We start from the raw sequence: 23,505 nt of genomic DNA on the forward strand, positions 1-23,505 counted from the left end.
GTCATATGATAAATGTGTATTGAAATGTTCCAAGATCATTCTAAAATCCCCTAACAACCGACTACAAAAACAGTTTACACTGAGGTCACCCTAGGCCAAAACAACAGCTCCAAGTTGTTTAAATGTTTCACACAATCCAACATGAGAGGAAATAAACATGTTGTAGTGTGGTTTATGATTGTGAACTAGTTTTAATAAGGCCTAATTTGCTCATAGTGAACTGTAAGCATACACTGTAGCTATGCACCGTGACAACCGCAAAGTATGTGCTTCAGTCATGGTGTCGTCTTTAAGCAATCATACATCTCCAGTGTAATCTAAATTGATCTTTGAGAGGAGTGCACTGATGAACAGCGGGAGGATTAGAAAGACTGTGCAGGGACAGAAGTGAGTCTGTCAGGTCTGATTTCAGATCCAGCATGACAGGACGTGGGATTCACCCTCTGCATTGGGGAAAACAGAGCTGATCTGAGTCTAGGCCAAGCCACCATGTGGGGGGCCCGCAGGGAAGGTGAGGCCCGGTTTTACACTGCTTGTAGCTGGACAATACAGTAACTATGCAACACAAGTCTTTCTTTATTTCTTTCTTTTTTTTTCTTTTTTTGGCTGTACTGTGTTGGTTTATTCAAGTAACACAGGTTAAGTTAAAACATTAATTATTTGAGCTGTAAATCTGTTTAAATCATCAAAAAAGTTGCTGCCTTACATTTTTAAGTACAATCAACTTGGATGTTTAAGTCATTTCAACTTTAATTGCATTAAATTGACTTAAAAAAAAAAGTTGAATATTGTATAATTTATAAAAAAAAGTTGAAAATTACTTTTGAAAACTTATTTTGATGAGTTAAAGCAATGTAAAAACATATGTTGTCATAACTTATTGATCATGTAATTTTTTACAGTGCATCATTTTAGGGTTTATAGTGTTATGTTGTCAAAAATGGCAAAATTTCAAAACATTTGATATAACTTCACATAGATAAGGTAAGCTATTTTTTTTCACACTACAAACATCTTAACATCCACATTGTTTACGTCTTGTGGTTATACTTTTGAAACGGTGAAGTTTATGAATTGGCTTTGTAATGACTTTGTATTTAATCTGGAATATTCTTTCAAATCCCACACAAATGTCCAAATAAAACTGAGTAGCAGCCATAGCTAAAATATTTGCAGTAGATTAATATGCTGTTTTTGCACTATAGTGTCTTTAATAAAACTACCAATCGGCTCACAAACATCACAAGTTTTTCTTCAGGGGAAAGCTAACTTCTGTTTGGTTGCTGGCTTAGATTTTTTATAGGTTTTTCCAGAAGACGAGGAATAGAAAGTGAGTGAGAAGGTCTAGGGGCCATAATGGGCCTGAAACTGAAACAGGCCCGAAAAGCCTTTATGGAAGTGCCAAATATGAATCATTGTAGTCCGGATGCCAGACGCGCCTCTCCTGTGTTGCTAAGAGAGAACCTCCCAACAATCCACACGTCGAGGAGCAGCCAGAGGGGAGGCGAGCGGGGGGCTAAGTGCTTCAGATGGCTGTACAGTTTCAGTTGGGTTAGATATGACTGGATGCTCCTATTCCTGTAAAAGCCACCTGGGTGGTCCGAGGCGGGGGGCTGGATTTTAATACTGCCACCTATTAGCTCCAGTGGGCTGTGATTTATGCAGCTGTCAGCTTGAACTTCATCAGGCTTGCAGGCCCCGATGAGTTGTGGGCACCCAAATCGGGACCCGAGCCTCCCGGCCTCTCTCTTAAGGAGCTAAAGTAAACGTTCCTCATAGGGAGGGAGAGAAAGGAGAGCGAGAGAAGGAAGAAAAAATGAGAGGAAAATACTCAGTGCATACCTCTGTCTTGCTCAGTCTCCCTTCTGAAATATGTCCCCTTTTGAATGTTTGGCCTGTTGAGAGGCACAGAGAGAGGAAGAGGGCAAAAAATAAATAAAAAAAAATAAAAAAAGATGTTTGAAATTGAGCGTAATAATTGTGTTTAGACGCCAAGAAGGTTTATGTATATACTTGATGACATTATACCCAAAGAGAGCTTGAACAATTTTTTGTTTGTTTTCTGCATGTAGACCATGATGTAGGAAAAAGAAGAAAAAATCCATAAAAATAATTATGATAATTATTACTTTAAAATAATACATTATAGCTCTATTTATTATTGGCAGTTCTTTCTAAATTAAATGAAAAATGAATGTATAAAATTCAAATCTCTTAGAAATGGCATGCTGTTGTTCAGCTGTAAGCCATCAGAACTGGACATCACGGGTTGGATTCACTAGCCAAGAAAGACAGTCTTTATATAAAAACCAGGTATCATAATTTGAGCTCTGGCGCCACATATAATCCTTACAGTCAATCAATTATCCTGATCTAGATTCCTGGCTATATCTTTTTCTGGAGCATATGTTATTAATAATTCAAGCCTTTAGTGGTGGAAAGTATGTTTCTTGTTCAACTAAGAACAATAGTAAACCAAAAAGGTTCATGATGCTCATTATATGTTTCACTTTGTAAACATAAATGCAACAAGCAATATGAATGTACTACACTTTTCCCTGCAATCTGGCATCCATCTAACAATCACAGCTCATGTTCACTTTTCTGCTATCGGTTTACAAATATCTGCAAATACACTACTGTTTAAAAGTTTGGGGTCAGTATTTTTTCTGTTAAAGAAATTTGTACTTTTATTCAGTATGCATTAAATTGATCAAAAGTGATACTAAAGGCATTATAATATTACATTTATAATGTTTTTTTTTTTTTGTTGTTAATTTCTGTATCAAAGGATACAATATATATATATATATATATATATATATATATATATATATATATATATATATATATATATATATATATATATATATATATATATATCATTGTTTTCACAAAAAAAAAAAAAAAAAGCAGCATGACTGTTTTCAACATTAATAACAATAATAAGAAATGATCAGCAGAATGATTTCTGAAGTATCATGTGACACTGCAGACTGGAATAATGCTGCTGAAAATTCAGCTTTGCATCACAGGAATAAATTACATTTTACAATATTAAAAGAAAAATCAGCTATTTCAAACTGTAATGATATTTCACAAAGTTATTATTTTTACTGTATTTTTTTATCAAATAAATGCCGTATTGGTTAGCATAAGAGACTTCTTTTAAAAACATTTTGTCGTGTACAATATAAAGGTTTCATAGACAAGTCTGTTATCTCATATAGGTCTGTCTAAAAGCAGCATTACAGATTTACCTGTCAAGGAACCCTATTTAAAGGGCCCCAAACATTTTGTCAGTCCAAACACTTTGCATTGACAGATGACTTAACTGACTGAGAGATGACTGTAATTTGAGTGAAAGAGCACATTAGAGCCTGAAGTATAAATTCCAGCCAGCCATAACCAACGCATATGCCCTATGTGTATGTGCAAAATTTGTGTATGTGCAAATTTCTGAAAACAGTACTTTTATAATGTATATATATATATATATATATAGAGAGAGAGAGAGAGAGAGAGAGAGAGAGAGAGAGAGAGAGAGAGAGAGAGAGAGAGAGAGAGAGAGAGTTTTTTTATCATTATTATATTTTTTTTTTTTTTTTTTGTCGGAGTAGCCCTTAATCAACAAGTGACTATATGTCAACAGAAGAAGCGTTTCACATCCCTCCTCCCTTTATTTTACATGTGGGAAAATGCACAACACAAAACTCTCAGTCGCTCAATGCTGCCTTAATCACCAATCAAAATAACACCCTGATCTCACCATGGCTTAATATAAAACATCAGCAACACTATGAAGAACACATGTCTCTTTTCTCTATTCATTATGAAGAAGGTGTTAGCACTAGCATGGGGTCCTCACTAATTGGCCACCAGATGGTCATTATGTGGCATGTTGTGTTAAGGGGGGTTTCGGTGGCTTGTTGCTGAGCACCTGGGGTGTTTTCTGATTGGAGGTTTTCTTGACAAATGATATATTCGTGTCAAGTCATTGGTCAGACCTCTGTAGCCACAAGGCACAAATTAAGGGGTAGTTTCCAAAAACGCCAAGGCCACGGGCTAGAAAGACTTATTTACACAATGGGTCTTTAACAATGTAAGGGGTCAGGCCATTCATTTGATTCGCTCTTTAATAATTCACAGCACATGTTAATGTAATGTTTTGGTAAAGCTATAACTTCAATACATATCTAGAATGTATGCTCTTTCTTTTTATATTTTTTGTCTGTATATATCCTTAACTCAACATTTAACATTCTCTTTTAATTCTTCAGTCAGGAGCTTTTCAAGGCCAAGTCCCTTTCAATTATATATGCCTAATTTATGATGTGGTGCGCCTCAGTGCAAATATTTGGTTTCACTGTGTCCTATCTGGGGTTAAACCCATGTTATGCACTTCAAAGTTGAAACATTCTTGCACATGCGCGGAGTGTGACACTCGCCTCTTCAGTCAAGCTGCCTGCATGTAAAGCGGTTTGCTTAATTTACATCGGGTCATGTGCAGAGGTCATACTTGTGATTTTGCAAAAAGGCTTTGCTTGAGGTCACCAGCAAACTTTCCAGATGTGCCAGAATGTCATCAAATGTGCATAAGCACAACTGTGTAATTTTGTGACATGATGATATTAAAGATGGCAGATGGCAAAAAAAAAAAAGCATGGGTAACTCACCATAATTTAGAGTTTAATTATGGATGGATGGATGGAGGGATGGATAGATAGAGCTCTTGATAATAAGGTTGAATTAGTGAACAATGTTAATGCATTAGGTATTGTGATCGATAAACAATACACTTTTAAAGCATGTCTTTATTTAAAACTTTTTATTTTGTCCCCCTACCTGGGGAAAGACGCCTAATCTATGTTAATCTATGTTAAAGTTAGTTTATAATATTGTTAATTATAATAATTTATACATGTTAATTCATGTCTGGTCACAACGTGTTAACTAATACTAATGTGTACAACTTGATATGTTAAAAAAATGTAGGCTAGAAATGAACATTGCCATGTAGCCTAAATGCTGTAAAAGTATTGTTGTTGTTCACGCAGGAGATGCATTAAACATCTAACTGTGCGAGCATTATTTAGTTTTATTTGTTTAGTATCAGCACTTCTCTAAATGTTTGCTGATGAGCCATGTCTCTGTTCATGTGTGTTGGAGGGTCTTGATCCAAAACAACGAAACCCAACCCATGCAGCCCTCATTGTCCTCCTACACTGAGTTTTGAGTGCAGAAGAAGCTCAGTTTGTTCAACTCAATGGAGCATTCTAACCCCAGATGGCCAGGTGCCTGATAGGACATATGGTGACGAGAATCTATCTACCCCAGGCCGGGAGATGATGGAAGATTCATGGAGAGCTCATCGGCTCTCTGGTACATACCACTTGGGGCCAGGGGTCAAATGAAGAGAAGATTAGACTTCAGTCTGTCTCCGTTTCTCTGACTTCGGCTGTTTTTTTTGTTTTTGTTTTTTCTTGCGTTGTGGCGTTTGTAGTCTAGGAGAGAAACGCCATCTTGTGGATGTCAGAGTAATAGCAACAAGTAGGGTAAAATGGGGGAAGATGCACCCCTTAAGATGTGCCTTTACTTTTAAATTGTTTCATATTTAGATAAAATAAGGAAAGGAAATAAATAGAAACATTTGCTAATTTAGTTGTAAAATGTCAAATTATTCAGAGACACCATCTTACCCCACTACTGGAGTAAGTTGTCCCCCTACCTGGGGAAAGACGCCCCCCGGCTAAACGTTAAAAGAATGTATAAATTATTTTTAAATATTTTGTATATATTTTAAAGTGTCTTAAATGTAAAGTTGAATTTATGAAAAAAAACTATGGCAGACAAAGCAGAATCCCAGTAAAAGCGATTCATCTGAAAGTTAAAAATATTCTGTGACTTATATAGGCATATCAATATTTATTTAATTGCCCATATTTTAATTAAAGATATGTGCATAGCTTCACTATGATTGCAAATTCAATGATTTCACTCAATTAACCTAGCTTTTAATGAAAGCAAAGATGTCTGAAATGTACGTTTAACTCATGGAAATACTGAATAATAACCCTATTAATTACAATAATGATTAACTTTTAAAATAATAACACAAGTAACATGCCACATGGGGCCTTCTGTGCCAAAACTTTGATAATTCAACTTCATAGAGCACTATTTTCCACAGACACAAAATTAGATCAATTGACCTCAAAACTGGTCATCTTACCCAGACTTACCCTAACTTCCTGTACACAAAAAGCTATTAGTATTGAAATTGTGAGAATCAACAGATTACTAAATAAAATATACACTGCAATGATTCGTTTTCATTTTTTTATTCATAAAAAAAAAAAAAAAAAAAAAAAAAACTTTAAAATTGTTTTAAAAGGTTAGGTAAAAATGGAAGTAGAATGCACAGACATTTTGGAAATTACATTTCATAAGTTTTGTGTACCATGGATAAAAATCATATAAATGAACAGTAGGCCTACTGCAATGACTACATGAGTGTAAATGGAAATAGGTGTAGGCTATACTGTATTGTACTGTTTGTTGTTGTATTTAGATTAGATTGAGGTAGAGATGTTATCATCCCTGCAAGCATGATAAAAGCAAAGCACACTGAGTTTCTGAACTTCACTGGACAAAAAGAGCGGCATTTCAAAAGCTTTAGCGTGTACATTAAAAAAAGCACCAGTATCATTTTATCAAAAAAAAAAAAAAAAAAAAATGATTTTTTTCTTAAACATGGTTTCTCATGATGTAATAGAACAACAATAACAAAACAACACAGTGTGTGTAACTAACAATAGCCTCATTTTCTCAAAGTTTAACTTTTACTTTGCATATAGCGAAACATCCTGTGCTCAACTGAGAAACCATTCCATAAGCTTTTACAATGAGGTCAATAAAACATAATGTTGTCACATTCTCGGATGGTATATGAACTAAACCTGACACCCACCAATAGATCATTAATGAGGTATAAGCATATCTTGCTGAGAAAAAAATCCTGTATTCTTGTTACCAATTACAAAGTGCTAATGTTACTTGACTTCATAGCACCATTATGTGCAGATGATTTTATTTTTGATGATTTTATTCTGAATATTCAGTTTAATAACCTCTTTGTTTCTGGTGATATCCACATTGTGATGAGACGCTGCTTCTCTGATGGACAGGATTTTTCAATGCTATGGTTGAGCCTGTTGGATCATTCAGTCCAAATCGTATAGAGGCCATAACCTGGAATAACTGGGCCTGAAATTCAGTCTCTGGCTTTGCTTTCTCGCAGAATTGCTTCTCCTTTGGAGTGAGATCATTCCCTTCAGGTATCTAAATAATGAGATAGGACATGAGAAACTGTTCATTCAAACTGATAATTTTACACAGTTCTACACTGCCACCACATGGCACAAAGCTGCATGTTTTTATTATTAGCATTATGATTATTATATACAGTACTGTGCAAAAGTCTTAGGCATGTTAATATGCATTAGGCATGTTAATATCATCCTGGATGTTGTCAGATTCCTTGTGCATACAGAAATCTCACTGGATTATTACAATTAATGGCAAAAAGAATGTTTGGAAATGTAAACTGATATTTCCTACTGACACACTAGAGCAAAATATATAAATAACTGACTTGAAGATATTAACATGCCTAAGACTTTTGCACAGTACTGTATGTATATATGTATATAAGTTATTAAGCATGTATACTTTGACAAGTTACTGTTCCCTGTCGTAATAGTATTAAAAACAAAAACAAAACATTATGAGGGAGAAAACAATAGGCTACTTACTTCAGCAGACACTCTTTGCAGCCATATTTTCTCTTCATCTGTAAACTCCATTGCTGAACTGAAACCTGCAAATAATGTCTTAATTAAAGATGGCAAACAAATAAGGTTGTTAAAAGAAATTAGACATTTAACTATTAAATGTATAATATGATATGCTTTGACGTCAGCCTGTCAGGGTCTTTATGAGCCAATTTGCCTAAATTGAGCTAGCGCCCCAAAACGCAGACGCTTAAAAGCCCGCTTGTATGAATCAGACAACAAAACATCACACCATGAGTCATTTATTTTTAAAGAAAGATCACAAGCCAATCTTTTAAGCTAACTAGTTTGTGTGTGCAGGCCTAATATGTCTGTAGGCTACATCAAAATGAAAGTGAAATTAAACAGTAGCCTATTCGCTTTTTTTTCTTTGCAATAAAATAGTTTGCAAGGAGAAATAAACGTCTCAAATTAAACATTTGATTGATAATTGTGTCCTATAAGCACTCTCACCTTTAAATAAGATCTGCATTTTAAAATTGCCTGGCTGATTACATTGCGAATGACTTCATATCAGATTTACACAAGTAGCCTAGGCTATACATTTTAGTAAAGAATCGACGTGTCATCTGGCTCTTAATGTCCTGACATAAAATGTATTTCTATTTCTATACATACAAAAGCGATTTTGACTTACCTTTTAAGGAAAATCCTTTAACGCAAACAAAAAATAAAATAAAAATTCGCTAAAAGCGCCTTCCTCCTTTTAAACGTTAATGAGGTCTGACCATCTCTGTTAAACAGCAGAACTGTTTTTGAGAGAACGGGACAAAAAAAGAAGTCTATTTGTGGGTAAACATAACCGCAGACAAAAATCAGCTGCTGTCTCAGCCGGCTGCGGAAGGACGTACGCGAGGGAAAGAAATCGATCCCTTCACTATAGCAATGAAAACAAACTGTAATATGTTCGAAATGAATCAAGTGCTAAAATAAAAATATATGAAATCTGCTACCCGTTTACTACTCGTGATTATCCGGTCAGATGAACGATCTGCACTCACGCGATTTCCCCTAAATCATCTGCAAGTGAAAGTGAAAGTGACGTTTTCTGTTTGTTTCACTATTAAATATGATAGATGAAATATTTATCAGCAGCTTTCAACATATATTTAAGTCGTTACAGCAAAAGTGAGACATAAAAGAGTGAAAAGATACCGTTTTATTTCATCTGCAACATTTCAGCCCTAGTTTACCCATTTACATATATTGATAGAAAGGTCCCTTTCTTATAACAAAGGACAATGACTCTCTGATGAATGAACATTACCAGAATATTTTGAAAAAGTATTGACAGATCAAATCTACAGACTTTTTGGACAATTGACTCATTTGATTTAAAATATTGTCAGTGATTTAAAACAGAGCCCCTGAACCACAGAGATTAGTTGAGAGGTAATGGATCATCTATACAGAAAAGCAGCACACTGTTGCCCAGTGGCATCTGAACATATGGCATGTTAAGGAAGGTTTGGCAGAAGGTTAAGGGAGTTCAGAATTCCTCTTCTGCGTTTCGGGTTTTTGAGGCCTTCAGCTCCTTGAGTCGCTCCATGCAGTCCGTCAGACTCCTCTCTCCGTGCACCTTGTTGTCCCGAGTCCTAACGTTCACAGTGTCACTGCTCTTCTCCTTCTCACCCACCACTGTCATTGCATAAACCGAAAGTTAGAATCACAGTGAATTCATGACAAATTAATACATTCTGTAAAAAATACCTGCACATTTCTCAATTAAAAATCAGGGAAACAAATGGAAATGCAATTTTAATTTAAAGTGCCCCTTTAATGCCATTTTTAAGGCTACTAATTTTTATTAGAAGGTCTCCTACAATAGGTTTAGATGCACTCAAGGTAAAAAAAAAAAAACCTAACACTTTCTGAAATGAACGTCGCTGAAATGGTTCAATGAAGGAGTTGGTTTCTTGAAACCTCTCCTTTACAAGAGCCAACTCTGCTCTAATTGGTCAGATGGCCCAGTTTGTTTTGATTGGTCTACCAGGAATGGCCGAAATGACTTGTATACACAGTGATACGAACAATGGCATACCGCAAAAACGGTCTTTTTGACATATCGACATAGGCGTAATTTGAGGGTGGGACATGTCCCCACCACTTTTTGAAACATCTCTCGGCACGGATGTAAGCTACCAAATATAAAAGAATCTCCAGTTGATTAGCAATTTGTTTGTTTGTGTTAAATAAGAGGCTCATTCCCGCTGTTATCAGTGGCGGAAGGCAACAGTGCTCTTTTGGTGCTCGCGCTTTAATCTATAGTCTGGGAATTCTGCATTGCATTCTGGGTAGTCGCGGCCATGTTTTAGGACACTCAGGAGCGTACAATGATAACATACAAATCAAAAGAAAATAAAACAACTACATTTACATTAATACTTTTTAAGAACTGCTTGCACTCACTTAGAATAAACGGACGAATATTTGAATCTTTTAAGAACATTTGTGCGGCCAAGACACTGCACATATCCATCAGATATACACTCATAGAAATCATACGGCCGCCTTCTATCGGATCACACACAAGGCCAAATTGATTGCCACTTTTTAGCTATTAAAGAATAAACTGCAAAAGAGAACTGATATATCTGCTATATCAAATAATAAATACAATACAGCTTGATCTCAGCCAGTGGATCATTTATTCAATCAACATGCCTGTATATCATAATATCACCCCTAATTTCTTAATGTTAAAGCATTAATGGTTAACAACAGTGTGGCCCTCTGTAATGCAGCTGTGAAATGATTTATTGTGAAAGTGCTATAGCCTACAAAATTTTTTTACTGGACTTAAATGGAACAAGTATAAGATTCCTTTTACTGAGAGAAGCTGAACAATAACCAAAGAGCGCTATTGTATGAACACGGAGAGTGATCACAATGAGCGATACCAGGTAACATTTCCAGACACACATTATATTTATACAATAGATAAATAATATTTTTATACATTATTTATCACGTGAACGCAAGTGGTTAAGAAATTATGATATATAATTATTATAATTATAATCATCAAAATTATGTTCAGAATTATTATAATTTGTTATAATAATAAATATATAAAATGCAAATAATAAAGCCACATTTTGGTTATGTTGATTATTTTCATTGAGTTTTACTTTCACTTTCACCACTGTGTTGTTTCCCAGCTGGTAAACTGAAAAATTGCACTTCCTTTGAGCTTTTCCACGCCGATCGTGAGAGTTAATAACACAGCAACACTGCAGGTAAACTCATTTAGAATTGTGCTCTTGCAAACTATTATAACTCGAATTTTCAGGAAAAATGTTTTTAAACAAAGACTGTTGTCAGAAGCTTAGTGATGATGGTGTAGTTCGTCTGTAGCCTACATTTAGCTCTTGACTTCTGTCAATTGAATTTAAGCTCCAAAATACATGGAGAATGTGTTCATTTGTGACCTTATTTTCTGCAATAATCCAATGGAAAAATCATATTGGGTTTTTGTCGATGGGACCAGGGTGATGCAAACTTCTGGGTTCGAAAATATGTCATCCCTGCCGCACTTAATGTAGACCTAGACAGGCATTATCCAAATAGGTCAAAAACCTATGTAGGTTCATGCAGAAAGTAATACTGGAATTACTTGAACAGTTCAAAATCTTTTTTTTTTTTTCTTTTGGGAGTCAGTAACTCCATTTGTTGTGCACTTTGAAACTTTACAGACTATTTACATTCACAAACTGTTATATTATACACTTCCCAAAAGGTAATAGCCACAAAAGCATAAGAGGTGCACTTTAAATGACTGAGAATCAGTCATGGTTTGCTTGTGTTTTTTGTTTGTTTATGAAACACAAGGGCATTTATACATAGCGACCTTTATTTTGGCACCAACTATAAAACCATTTTCGTATGTTAAGGTTATGTTGGATCACTTACCTAAAATGAAATTGTACTGAGCTAACTGTGCATTTCTGATCTTCTTGTTCAGTGTGCAGCCTGGGTCCAGGTCCACATCCGTCATCAACCCTCCCTTGTGGAACTCCTGTTGTACCTGAGATTAACAAGGGCTTTTTAAAATTCTAATTATGACCTGGTAGTTTACGCTGGAATCAGAGATAACAGATATTATTGCATCATAAATTTCGAACAGAACTTACTCTCTGGGCGTACTCATCACAAGTAGGTCCTACGGGCACCACCATCACCTGATGTGGGGACAGCCACAGTGGCCTGTGGGACACCAAAGCAGGAGAATTTGTTTTAAGCACAAATGGTGTGAGACTAAACTTTATCATGTTAGAGAGTCTCTTCCTTAACTGTACCATTTTCCTCCATAGTTTTCAGTCAGGATGGCGATCATGCGTTCCACTGAGCCTAGGATTGCTCTGTGGATGATTACAGGTCTCTTCTTGTCATCACCATCATGGCTGAAGACAGACAAGATTTGGTTTACAGGATCAGCAAATTAGACAGCTGACGACCATGAAGTGAAATGCAGGAGGAGTGTAGTAAACAAATGCAACCACAAAATGTCACTGTTGTACAGGAAACAAAAATCACTGTTGTACAGTGATTTTCCTTGTTATTATTATTATATACAGACTGAGATGTAATGTTTTCTTGAGTAAACATACCTTACAAAAGTGAGATTGAAACGAATAGGCAACTGGAAGTCCAGCTGAATGGTGGCACATTGGTGATACCTGCCGATGGCATCCTTTATCTGAATATCAATCTGAGTGACAGAAAAACACAAAATACTTGAGTTGAGTGTAAAGTCATTTTATAAGCGTTCACATATTTTGCTTTCATTATCCGTGTGTACCTTTGGTCCGTAGAAAGCTCCATCACCAGGATTCAGAACCCATTTCTCTCCAAAGTCATTCAGGCTGTTCTCCAGTTGCTAAAACAATTAACAAGGGCTTAATGAATTCAAACTGGAAGAGATATGCACAATTCATCATGCAAATCATAAGAGATTAACTGTATTAAACACTAAAAAATATTAAAAATTGATTGAGATGTTATGACAGTTGTAAAATTACACCTTATATTATGTACACCATGGTTCAAAAGTATGGCGTCGGTAGGATTTTCTTTTCCGAAGAAATGAATAATTTTATTCAGTAAAGATGAATTAAATGTGACAGTAAATGCATAATGTTTCAAAAGATTTTTTTTTTTTTTCAAATAAATGCTGTTTTGAACTTTCTATTCATCAAAAAAACTATTTCTATTTTCATAAAAATATTAAGCAACACAACGGTTTTCAAAATTGATAATAATAACAAATAATTTCTTGAGCCATGTCAATATTAGAATGATTTCTGAAGGATCATGTGACAATGAAGACGAGTAATGATGCTGAAAATTCTGCTTTGCCATCACAGGAAAAAAAATAGTAAATATTAAATCAGAAAACAGTTATTTAAATTGTAATAATATTTCACAATTTTACGTTTTTTACTGATTTCTGATCAAATAAATGCAGCCTTGGTGTTTTCTTTCAAAAACATTACAAAAATCTTACCAACCCTAAACTTTTGAACAATAGTGTATGCAAATTGGTTTGATTTCATGCACACCGTTTTCTTTTTGAGTTTATGGTTCAAATTCTACCTTTTCAGCCTGGTCCCACACTTCAGGTTCTCCTAGGAACTTCTCTGGCCTGGTAGAAAGGTTCAATTTGAAGGTGAAGCCAAACACCTCATAAACCGTACGTAGGAAGTTGAGACAACCCTTTATCTCAGACTCAATCTAATAGGAGTAAAAGTAAGAAGGTAAGATAAGGAGAAAAATGACCTTCAAAAGAACAAAGTAATAATGTGCTCATGAACTCAACAGTCGTTTAACACTGAAAAATGCAGGGCTCCCAGACCTTCAGACCAATACTTTTCCATGGCATACTAAAAATAATAAAATAATTCTACAGAGATAAAAAGAGCATAACCAGATACATTTATATTCACAATAGAAATTATGGATATAAGATCTTATTCATTTCAATGACTTCTCCAGGTTTGGGAAATACTTGTTAGTCCTTGAGTCTGATTGGCTCAGAGCCTTTTCCAGCCATGCGATATTTTACTACTATCACACAGAAACCGTTTCACAATTTGTATCAGTCTGCTTGTTTCTGCCTAATCTATAATGGCTGCATTTCTCACAGCAAGCGTCAATGGCGGAGCAGCAAACCCACTATAATAATTACAAATACTACTGCTATTGTGTCACAGTATGTAGAAAGAGTTGTAGAATGTAGTTGTTTAGACCTCAAATATGCGATTTATATACAAACATAGCACCTGTTAGACCTTTTCGGAGTTGTGAGCTCCAGGCCGTCAGCAGCTGTTCAGAGCTCATGTAGTCTCAGAGAACGAGTCTCGGCCAGTCCTTCGTGAAATTACCGTCTAATGTAGATAGTGGTTAAACATCTAAATCATTCTGGGTATATCAATCTGGCGATCTTTGGTCTTATTAATCTATTATTTGTTCCAAACAAATCGATTTGGCTAAGGGCAAGGTTAAGTTTCATAACTTTAGATGTTTAATTCACTTAAATCCTGTACTAACTAAAGCACTGCTTTTTACTGAATTGTTTGCTTGTGCTTATCTCCTGTTGTACAAACTTCTTATACTTTTAAAATGGCTATAATTGTTCATTTAAATATTGTTCAATAAATAAAATTTTATTTTATATAAATAATATGCCATATTTGGTATTGAGAAAGGGCTGTTAAGGATATTGATTTCAATTATTATGTCTATAGATGGCGACAAAGACTGTCTTTATAAGTGAGTCAGAAGCAAAGAAAGGGACTGAAACAAGGTTGAGAAAATGGACATTATCTTTTCTTTAAACAACACCTTATAAGATGCAACCGACAAATGCATTGACTAGAGCAGTCATGGGAAATCCCCATAACTGTTAAAAGGACGCTAATACAAAGATATAGCTTTCCTCAGTGGACATTCTAACTGTTTTTTTATAATGAATATAAGATTGACATGACGGATAAATGCTATAGGCCTATCAGATGTAGGTAATACACTCGCTCTCTCATAATACAATTAGCTTCCATGAAGTAACTCAGTGTTCCTTTGTTGCTAGTTCTAAAATTTCATTTTAGAATTAGTAACGGAGGCTTGGGCTCAACTGTTAAACTGTCAACTTGAGATTTGCATCTGTGGTGGAAGAAAGTAGTTCCACACAAAGACGTTTCTTAAAGAAACTCTGTTGTCGTTTGTTATACACTTACACACTTGTGCCAACGAACTGTTGTATAAAAGCAATATCGCACTTGTAGCCATGCGATATGGCTCTATCACACGGCTGTGATTTCCTCCAGCCATGCTGACATAGAGACATATCGCACTCATTCTCATGTGATATTATTGCTCATGTAACGTGCCTGGTCCATAGAGCAGAAGATGTGAGCGTCATCTTGTTGGAAGCGTCTGACTCTTGTCAGGCCACTCAGAGCTCCAGACAGCTCATTACGATGCAAGACCCCAAAGTCAGCCAGACGCAGGGGCAGCTCCCTCCATGAGCGCGGGCGGTGGTCAAACATCAGACTGGAAAACAAGGAAAACATTTACATGAAGAAAAATCATCCCAAAAAAGATTTTCCTTGCTAAGCTTTTTGCATCCAGGTATACTGTGCTGTCATATTGACAATGCCTTTTATGATTAACAAACACTTAATGTTGCTTAACGTTCGTGAATATAGAAAGATTGTGTACCAGTGTCCAGGGCAGTTCATGGGCTTGAGAGCAAAGATCTCCTTCTCCACCTCAAAAGAGAACATGTTTTCGCTGTAGTGCTGCCAGTGTCCTGAGGTTTGCCACAGTTTGCTGTTGTAGATGTTCGGAGTGACCACTTCCTGGAATCCCCTCTTTCTGTATTCACTCTACACGATAAAATATACCACAGTACAACAAAAACGGTCCATGAAAAAATACATAAATATTCAAGTGGTTTGCCCACAATCATTAATGGGGTCCTTGAAGTGGACCAACCTATCCATTACATGGTCTACTGAACCATGACATCCATAAAATGCAATTTAGCATATCCTAATAGACCTCTGCAAACCCGGCTCCACCTCACACCCTTGTTCTGTTGGCTATTGTAATTTTTTTAATGGTTGATATCAGCTCTGTAGTAACAGAATAAACTATGAATTGGAAATGGGGGAAACTCACCCTAATAAACTCGATCAGCGTATTATAGATGTAGGCTCCTTTAGGGAGAAAGAAACAGCTACCCGGGCTCAGGTCGTGGAAGAAAAACAAGTCTTGCTCCTGGAAAGACAAAAGCGAGAGAGTGTGTAAACATTAAAGGTGAGAAAAACAATTATGGCACAGGTCAGAAATCTAATACAGATTACAGGAGGATACATGGGAAAAGAACAAGAGAAGTTCAAACGAGCAAAAGAGACAAAAAATAGGACAAATGGCTGATTACGCTCTAGCTTTTGTTGTGACAAAGTGTTCCCTGTGCACCCATCAGCATGCCCATGAACAGATGGCACATTAAGGAGACAGACATCTGCCTTCTTTATGGGCACAGTCCCCGGTCCCCACACAGCCCACCTATCAGACCAGTCTTTAGTCACCCCAGCAAGACTCCATACATATCAAATGAGGGGCAACTTTCTGCACAAGTCATTAGAACACAGAGGCCTCCACATGTCCTCCATAGTGAGCAGTTTTGTCCACCAACAGAGCTTTTTTATTTTAACTTGCCCACTGCTGACATCTCTTTATATTATTCACTTGCAGTAAGGATGAGCATATATGTTACTGCTGGATTTATGATTTAAGTACACAACTATTGGGGTCAATTTAAAGGATGCATTAAATTGATCAAAAGGGACGGTAAAAGCGTTTATAATCTTACACAAGATTTCCATTTCCAATAAATGCTGTTCTTTTGAACTTTCTATTCATCGAAGAATCCTGAAACTGTTTTCATCATTGATAATAATAATAATAATAATAATAATAATAATAAGAAATGTTTCTTGAGCAGCAAATCAGCATATTAGAATGATTTCTGAAGGATAATGTGTTGCTGAAAACTCGGCTCTGCCATCACAAATAACATTTAAAAAATAGTTATTTTTAAATACAAAAAATCTAATTCATGATATTATTGGTTTTACTGCGTGTTTGATCAAATAAATGCAGCCTTGGTCTTAAAAGCATTATTTCTAAAACATTTTAAAAAAATCCTACCAACCCTAAACATCTGAATTGTAGTGTATGAAAGACTTTTTGATTAAGAGTTTTGTATGAGTCAGTACTGTGCACCATTAGTATATTTAATTCATGTCACCCAAGTAAAGCATGATTTACATAATCCATAGGAGGGGATTACCACTGACGCAGCATTTTGTGTGGCCATGGCATGAATAAAAATAAATAAATTGTGATGTGCTGCATATTTCATAAATATTTTTGGCTTATCTGTAGACAGTACCTCCGTCTGTTTATTTTAAAAATCCACAACATGTTTCATATGAGCGACGGGTTTTTTGATCCTGTATTTATATACATTTTCATTGTTCATAGATCTAATCATACCCGTCCCAGTTTGCGATGATCCCTGTTCTTGGCTTCTTCCTGGAATTTCTCCCATTCTTTCAGCATCTTGGGATCAGGGAAAGAAATGCCATAGATCCTTTGCAGGCTCTCCATCTCAGCTTTGCCCTCCCAGTATGTAGAGGAGTTCTGTAATGTGCATCATATACGTTATTTGGGATCATACATAACGCAGTAAAGATAATATGCCCAATGTACAGATCAGGACAACAGGACATAGAGGACTGTTCTCGAAACGATTAAGAAAAGGACTGAATTCTGCACCTTGTGGATCTTTAAGGCCTTGATCTTTCCTGTATGTCTTACATGAGGCCCTCTGCACAGATCAATCAAAGGCCCACACCTACAAAAGCAGAAGCAAAAAGAACGTGTAAATAAACTAAGGTATAAATATACATAGACTACCATTCAAAAGTGTGAAATATTATTACAATTTAAATGAAATATTTTCTATTTTAATATATTTTAATTTATTCCTGTGATGAAAGTGGAATTGTCAGCAGCCATTACTCTTCAGCAGTGTCACGTGATCCTTCAGACATCATTCTAATATGCCGATTTGCTGCTCAAGAAACTTTTCCATTATCGATGTTGAAAACATTTGTGCTGCTAAATATTTTTTGTGGAAACCATGATCATTTTCTTTTTTGATGAATAGAAAGTTCAAAAGAACAGCATTTATTTGAAACAGATCTAAAAGTCTTTACTGACATTTTGATCAATTGAATGTGTCCTTGCTGAGTTAAAGTATTCATTTCTTTCAAAAACCACAACTTTTAAACAGCAATGCAAGTAGACTTGAAAAAATTGATAAGCACAAAATATACGTTTATATGCAGTATACGCTTTTGCAACCAAAAATCAGACCTGTAAACTGTAGTTGTTGGGGTGGTAACTTTTTCATTCAGGATCCTGCACTTGAACTTGTTGTACTAGAAGAACAAGAGAGGCAGATTTCACCAGTCTGAACTTCAATGTTAAGGGTGTTATGGGTTTATTCATTCTCTCTTTTAGAAAGGAAGTACCTACCTTAAACATCTCCAACAGAGTCTCCTTCTTTACCTCCAGCCTCTCAAAGGGCTGCTTCTCTTTGATGATCTTCTTACATAAGTTCTCCAAAAAGGGGAAATCATTACTCGATACACCTCTGAAAACCGACAGACGAGGAAGGGAGAGGATAGATAAAGTAAAGTACACAAAGGTGCCCAGGTTTCATTACAAAACTTAAGCCCTTCTTAAATAAAATAAAAAGAATGCAAAGAATAAGCAAACATCTCACAGATGTCACCAACCAAAGAAACTTTTTCTACCAGCAGACATCTATTATGACAAAGCAATGCTTTTTCAGAAAACTACCTGTTCTGGACCTGACAGAGCCACACTAGCAAACAAGGCAGAGCTTGACGGTGATATTATCAAAATGAATAACATTTGCATAAATTGACTTCCAACAAGTAAATTACTGCATTTATTATCCTGGTCAAACAAAAGGTCAAGTAATTGTTGAAAGGAATTTTTAAAAAAGGACAACAATTTTTTATTTCTTGAACAGCTGCCTGGCATAATTTCTAAACCACAGATGAATTAATGTGACTTTTAAACTCTGACTGGCAGTTCTAAATAATAGATAGTGAATGGACATAACAATGACTTGCATTAGCATTTATGAGCACAATCATGAGGCATATTGCCATTCGACACTTGCAGTCTACTCCGTAATACTACTTCTGAAATTATTCTAATAAAGAAAATCTAAAGAAAAAACAAGAGAGAACATGTTTGACTCACTCAGTTTCAAGAAACATATCATAGTAAAAGCCATTCTCAATAGGTGGTCCGTAACAAAGGCAGCCTCCATAGACTCTCTCCATGGCCTCTCCCATTATGTGGGCACTGGAGTGCCAATAAACCTAAAAAGAACAAGTATGTTTTCTGAAATAATATGCACTCTTTCAATCACCTATTATATAAAATATTTATAATAATATTTTATTATTAAAAAAATAATAATAAAATATTTTGGTCACTGCTACTGGTGGTCACTGCTACTGCAGACAAGTATTCATTAAAGAGGACCTATTATGCGCTAACAAAGTCTTGATTCTACTGGAATAGATTTTCATGCTTGAATGTTCAAAGATCAAAACGTTTTTTTTTTTACATATTTAACATTGTTGCAGCACCTCTCGTCCCAGTCTGTCAGGAACGCTCCTTTTAGTTGTTATTTCCATGAAGCCCCTCCTTCCGAAAAGCAATTTTCTCTGATTGGTCAGACCAGTGTATTATGAGTGGTCAACCGCTTTGAATGAATCTCGTAACTGCAATTTTCAACACTTAACTTAACCAGGACTCATACACCACACCCCCCTCCCCTTTTTTTGTGTATGCGGGAACTATGAGCGATAAATAAATGAACAATTTAAGTAAAGAAACACTAAAGAAAGTTGAAAATGTAAAAAGCATAATAGGGCCTCTTTAAAATTAATAATGCAAATGCAAACTTGTAGAACACTCTAAACTTACTGCTTGTGCTTCTTCATCATCAAATTTGAGAAACACTAGACTGCAGTCTTCCTCTAAGGGCCTGTCCAGATCCCATACCCCATTGTTCACTTTGGAGATCACAGTATTATCAGCAAGGCCTTGGCTGTTAATAAAAACACATTATAATGTTAAACATTTGTGATTAGAGTTGGAAGCACAATGCAATCAAGCAGTTCACTAAGAAAATTTTTACTGCCTTTCATTGAGACTAACCACAAGTTTAAGGTGTAACAAGCAATTTTAATAGATGTGCCTTCTTTTTTTTTTAAAGAAAAACATTTGTATATAACGCAAACACAATATGACATGTTGCAGTCTTCTTTGCATTTCACCTCTGCTCAAGATTGATTCCTGTCTAGCTTACTAATAAACCTGGCATCGTACACTAGTATGAATATAGTTGACAGTGGCACTGTGACAAATTGCTTATGTTCCTCTATTGTAAGTTGCTTTGGATAACAGCGTCTGCTAATTGCATAAATGTAACCCAAAATCAATATTGCTAGTCAATATTGCTATATTATGGTCAATTTTATTAAAAATATATTATTGCAACATTATAGTCAATATTGCTATTCTGATTTGCTCAAACAAACAGGGAATTGTTTTGATGCATCATGAAGCCTGCAGTGTTTATAAGTTGTCTATATTAGTCAAGTTAGCAAATCGTTTACAAGTGCCATTGCTAACTGTGTCATTGTTTCAAACAGATTGACAACATTAGGGCTGAAAATGCTTGCCTCGTTGACGTTTAGTTTAGTTACTAACCTGATGCCACAGGCAACCTGGTACGGTGTGGTCTTCCAGGACTCCCCATCTATTAATTTTCCATCGGGCAGCATGATCTTGATGGGCTTGCTGTCTTTTGCTGCTTTCTCAGCCAGCAGGGCATCGTGTTCTGCCTTCAGCTTGTTATATATAGACAGACGCCCCTCGATGTACTGTGGTAGAGGACTCAACTATAGATGAGAGAGACAAACTCATTACACAAACTCTGTCCATTGTTTCAAGAGCCCTTCACAGTGCATGCATCATAAATAATAAACCATAGCACCATTTAACATTACAGGAAAAGTATTGTGTTTGAAATTATGACGCAAACCAAGAACATCTTCCTCTGGCTAGGTAGCCTACATATTTAAATGCACATATGCCAAATATTTTCTAGATACATAATGTATGCATTGCAATACATGTCATATGCTTTTTAATACATGTATTAAATTATAAAGGTAATTAGAGTCCATTCTGGAACAACTGGAATGATGCTGGCAGAGGTCAGGGGTACTCTGTTCTAATTTTAGGGATACTACACTCCACCAGTGTTGTAATGAGAATATGCAAGTATTATAATCCAATAATAGAAGCACTAACCTCAGCCTTGCCACCTGTATCTCCAACAGGATTCTTGTTTTTCTTCTTACCTCCATCTTTGCTATTCTGAAAAAAAGGGTGTGACGTTCATTGGTTGTTACTGTCATCTGTCAATTAGTTGTTCATGTCAACAAAAAAAAAAGTTCAAACGTGTCACTCCACCCACTGTAAAGTGATACAGAAACCATACATGACTGCAGACATTTAAATATCATATTAAATTATCTATATTACACAGCAGTCAAACAAATAACGAGAGAAACTTGCACCTTAAACCAATAAAACTAAGGGATTCTGAGTTTCGACAGCAGCATGCAGTGACTGCCTCAGACAGAGGACTTCACTAGCTAGTCAGCTAACTGCATGTATATCTGATACCTTCTTCTCGTCCATTTTCAGATCCTTCATCTGCTCGGCCACGCTCTCATCCGCCATAATTAGACGAAAATATCACAAGCACGAACAAGTAACACGAACCAACAGTTTGCAGTTTAGTACAGTGCTTATTCGAGACACCGGCATACACGTTTCCCGGATATTACAAGGAAGCCAATGCTGATGCAACATTATGATACATTTGGGATGTTGTCCGTGATTGGTGACTCACTGTGATTGACGTGAGTATAAACCAATCATCAGACAGAACATTCCAGTTCTGGCGCAGTAAGATGATGCAACGCGAACGGCACCCTTCAAATGGTAAGGCAGCCTGACTTCTGCCATTTGATTGCTACTTATTATATAATACGTAATTTGAATCAGAGTAATAATAACAACACGAAGCTTTCTGCAGCAAAAACGCTTTAGCAATAAATATGGGTTTCCTCTCAAACACAATAAGCAATGCACTCTAGTGGTACCTAGTGGTCAGAAATAGGAAGCGCACCTATTAATAATAACAACATAATTGTTTAGCATACAAACAGCACCTTAGAGGCTACTTATACAAAAGGCATTTATTTACATCGGGTATTTATAGCATACCTGCTGGGTATTACAAATTATTTAACTTACCCTTCTCTCTAACAGCATATTGTTTCATAGGCAAGGCAAGGCTCTTGAACTGAAAGTCCTTGTGGACTGGACATTATAAAGCTATCAAATGGGGAGCAGAGGTGTTTGTGGAACTGAAGAGGGGTCATTATTTTCTAGAAAAGCAACTCAAATGTTGTTTCTTATGCAGAAATTGAAGAGTTTCAATTAGTCAGAAATGGTAAATATATAAAAGCCATGTTGATTGTAGTTTTAAATTGCAGCCTGGTATGGAAACCTTGGAATGAGGAAAAATAATAAAATGTACAGGATAGTGAGAACGGCTGAAAAATAATGAGACGCCAGAGAATATGATGCCAATTCAGAAGAGCAACAAGGGTCCCATTCCACACACCCACTTTACTCAGAATTGAATGCTTTCATCTGGAAGAAGGTAGGCCTATAAGGTCCCCAAACTTCTTAAAAATGATTGCATCTTTTTTTGAGAATGATTACTTTTAATGGGTGATTGATATTTTTTTATTTGTTGTATGATCATAATTATCGTCTGTGTCTAATTTGTGTACGTGTAGGCTATGGAGATGCGCGGATGGGCTATTATTTCATCCGCAACCGCATCACAAAACTCATCATCCGTCCGCCATCCATCCGCACCAACTTTTTTGACCAATTTTCAAAACCGCACCCACCCACCATCCGCTGATTGGTGTATACATATATTTTTCATTTGATTGGTTCAACCGCCCGCCACCCGCCCGAATTTAATTAAAATATTATTTTTCGTCACGTCATCCGCCCAATCCGCGGATAGTCCGCGGCTGTAACCACCAACCGCGCATCTCTAGTAGGCTATAACTTTTGTGTCTTATGAGAAGCCAGGAAAATTTCCATGTCAATCAATCAATCAATAAATCAATCAGTAAACTTTTTTTTGGATCAGGATTTACTAGAACACTTTAATTTAAGGTGATTTGTTACAGTGTAATTACACAAATATTGTGTAATATTAATATACTGCATGTACTTACTATAAGGGTATATTTTAGGGTTTGGCTTAGGGTTAATTATTTGTAATTATGCACAATTTACTGTTATTACAATAAGTAGGCCTACTCGTAACATAACTATGTTGCCTTATTTTGGAGCTTGTGCTAATTGT

At 36.0% G+C, this 23,505-nt stretch overlaps 1 protein-coding gene and 1 long non-coding RNA gene across 2 annotated transcripts; both read right to left on the reverse strand.

Annotated features, from left to right (window-relative positions):
• Positions 1-6,345: 6,345 nt before the first annotated feature.
• Positions 6,346-8,881, reverse strand: LOC307159606. The gene is made up of 3 exons (XR_013821418.1): positions 8,491-8,881; positions 7,815-7,879; positions 6,346-7,341 (listed from the first exon to the last, which is right to left on the reverse strand). It is a non-coding gene; the product is annotated as an uncharacterized lncRNA (long non-coding RNA).
• A 111-nt stretch (positions 8,882-8,992) lies between these two features.
• Positions 8,993-21,928, reverse strand: tars1 (threonyl-tRNA synthetase 1). The gene is made up of 19 exons (XM_079870666.1): positions 21,732-21,928; positions 21,354-21,419; positions 20,748-20,938; positions 19,959-20,082; positions 19,224-19,345; positions 18,465-18,582; positions 18,303-18,367; positions 17,700-17,778; positions 17,418-17,564; positions 16,035-16,133; positions 15,573-15,739; positions 15,242-15,404; positions 13,449-13,586; positions 12,655-12,732; positions 12,464-12,564; positions 12,152-12,256; positions 11,987-12,059; positions 11,766-11,880; positions 8,993-9,491 (listed from the first exon to the last, which is right to left on the reverse strand). Exons 1-19 carry the CDS (start codon positions 21,786-21,788, stop codon positions 9,343-9,345), a joined length of 2,157 nt encoding a protein of 718 aa, XP_079726792.1. The 5' UTR covers positions 21,789-21,928; the 3' UTR covers positions 8,993-9,342.
• Between the last annotated feature and the right edge of the window lie 1,577 nt (positions 21,929-23,505).

This window comes from Squalius cephalus, assembly GCF_949319135.1.
Source record: "Squalius cephalus genome assembly, chromosome: 5".
Taxonomy (NCBI): domain Eukaryota; kingdom Metazoa; phylum Chordata; class Actinopteri; order Cypriniformes; family Leuciscidae; genus Squalius; species Squalius cephalus.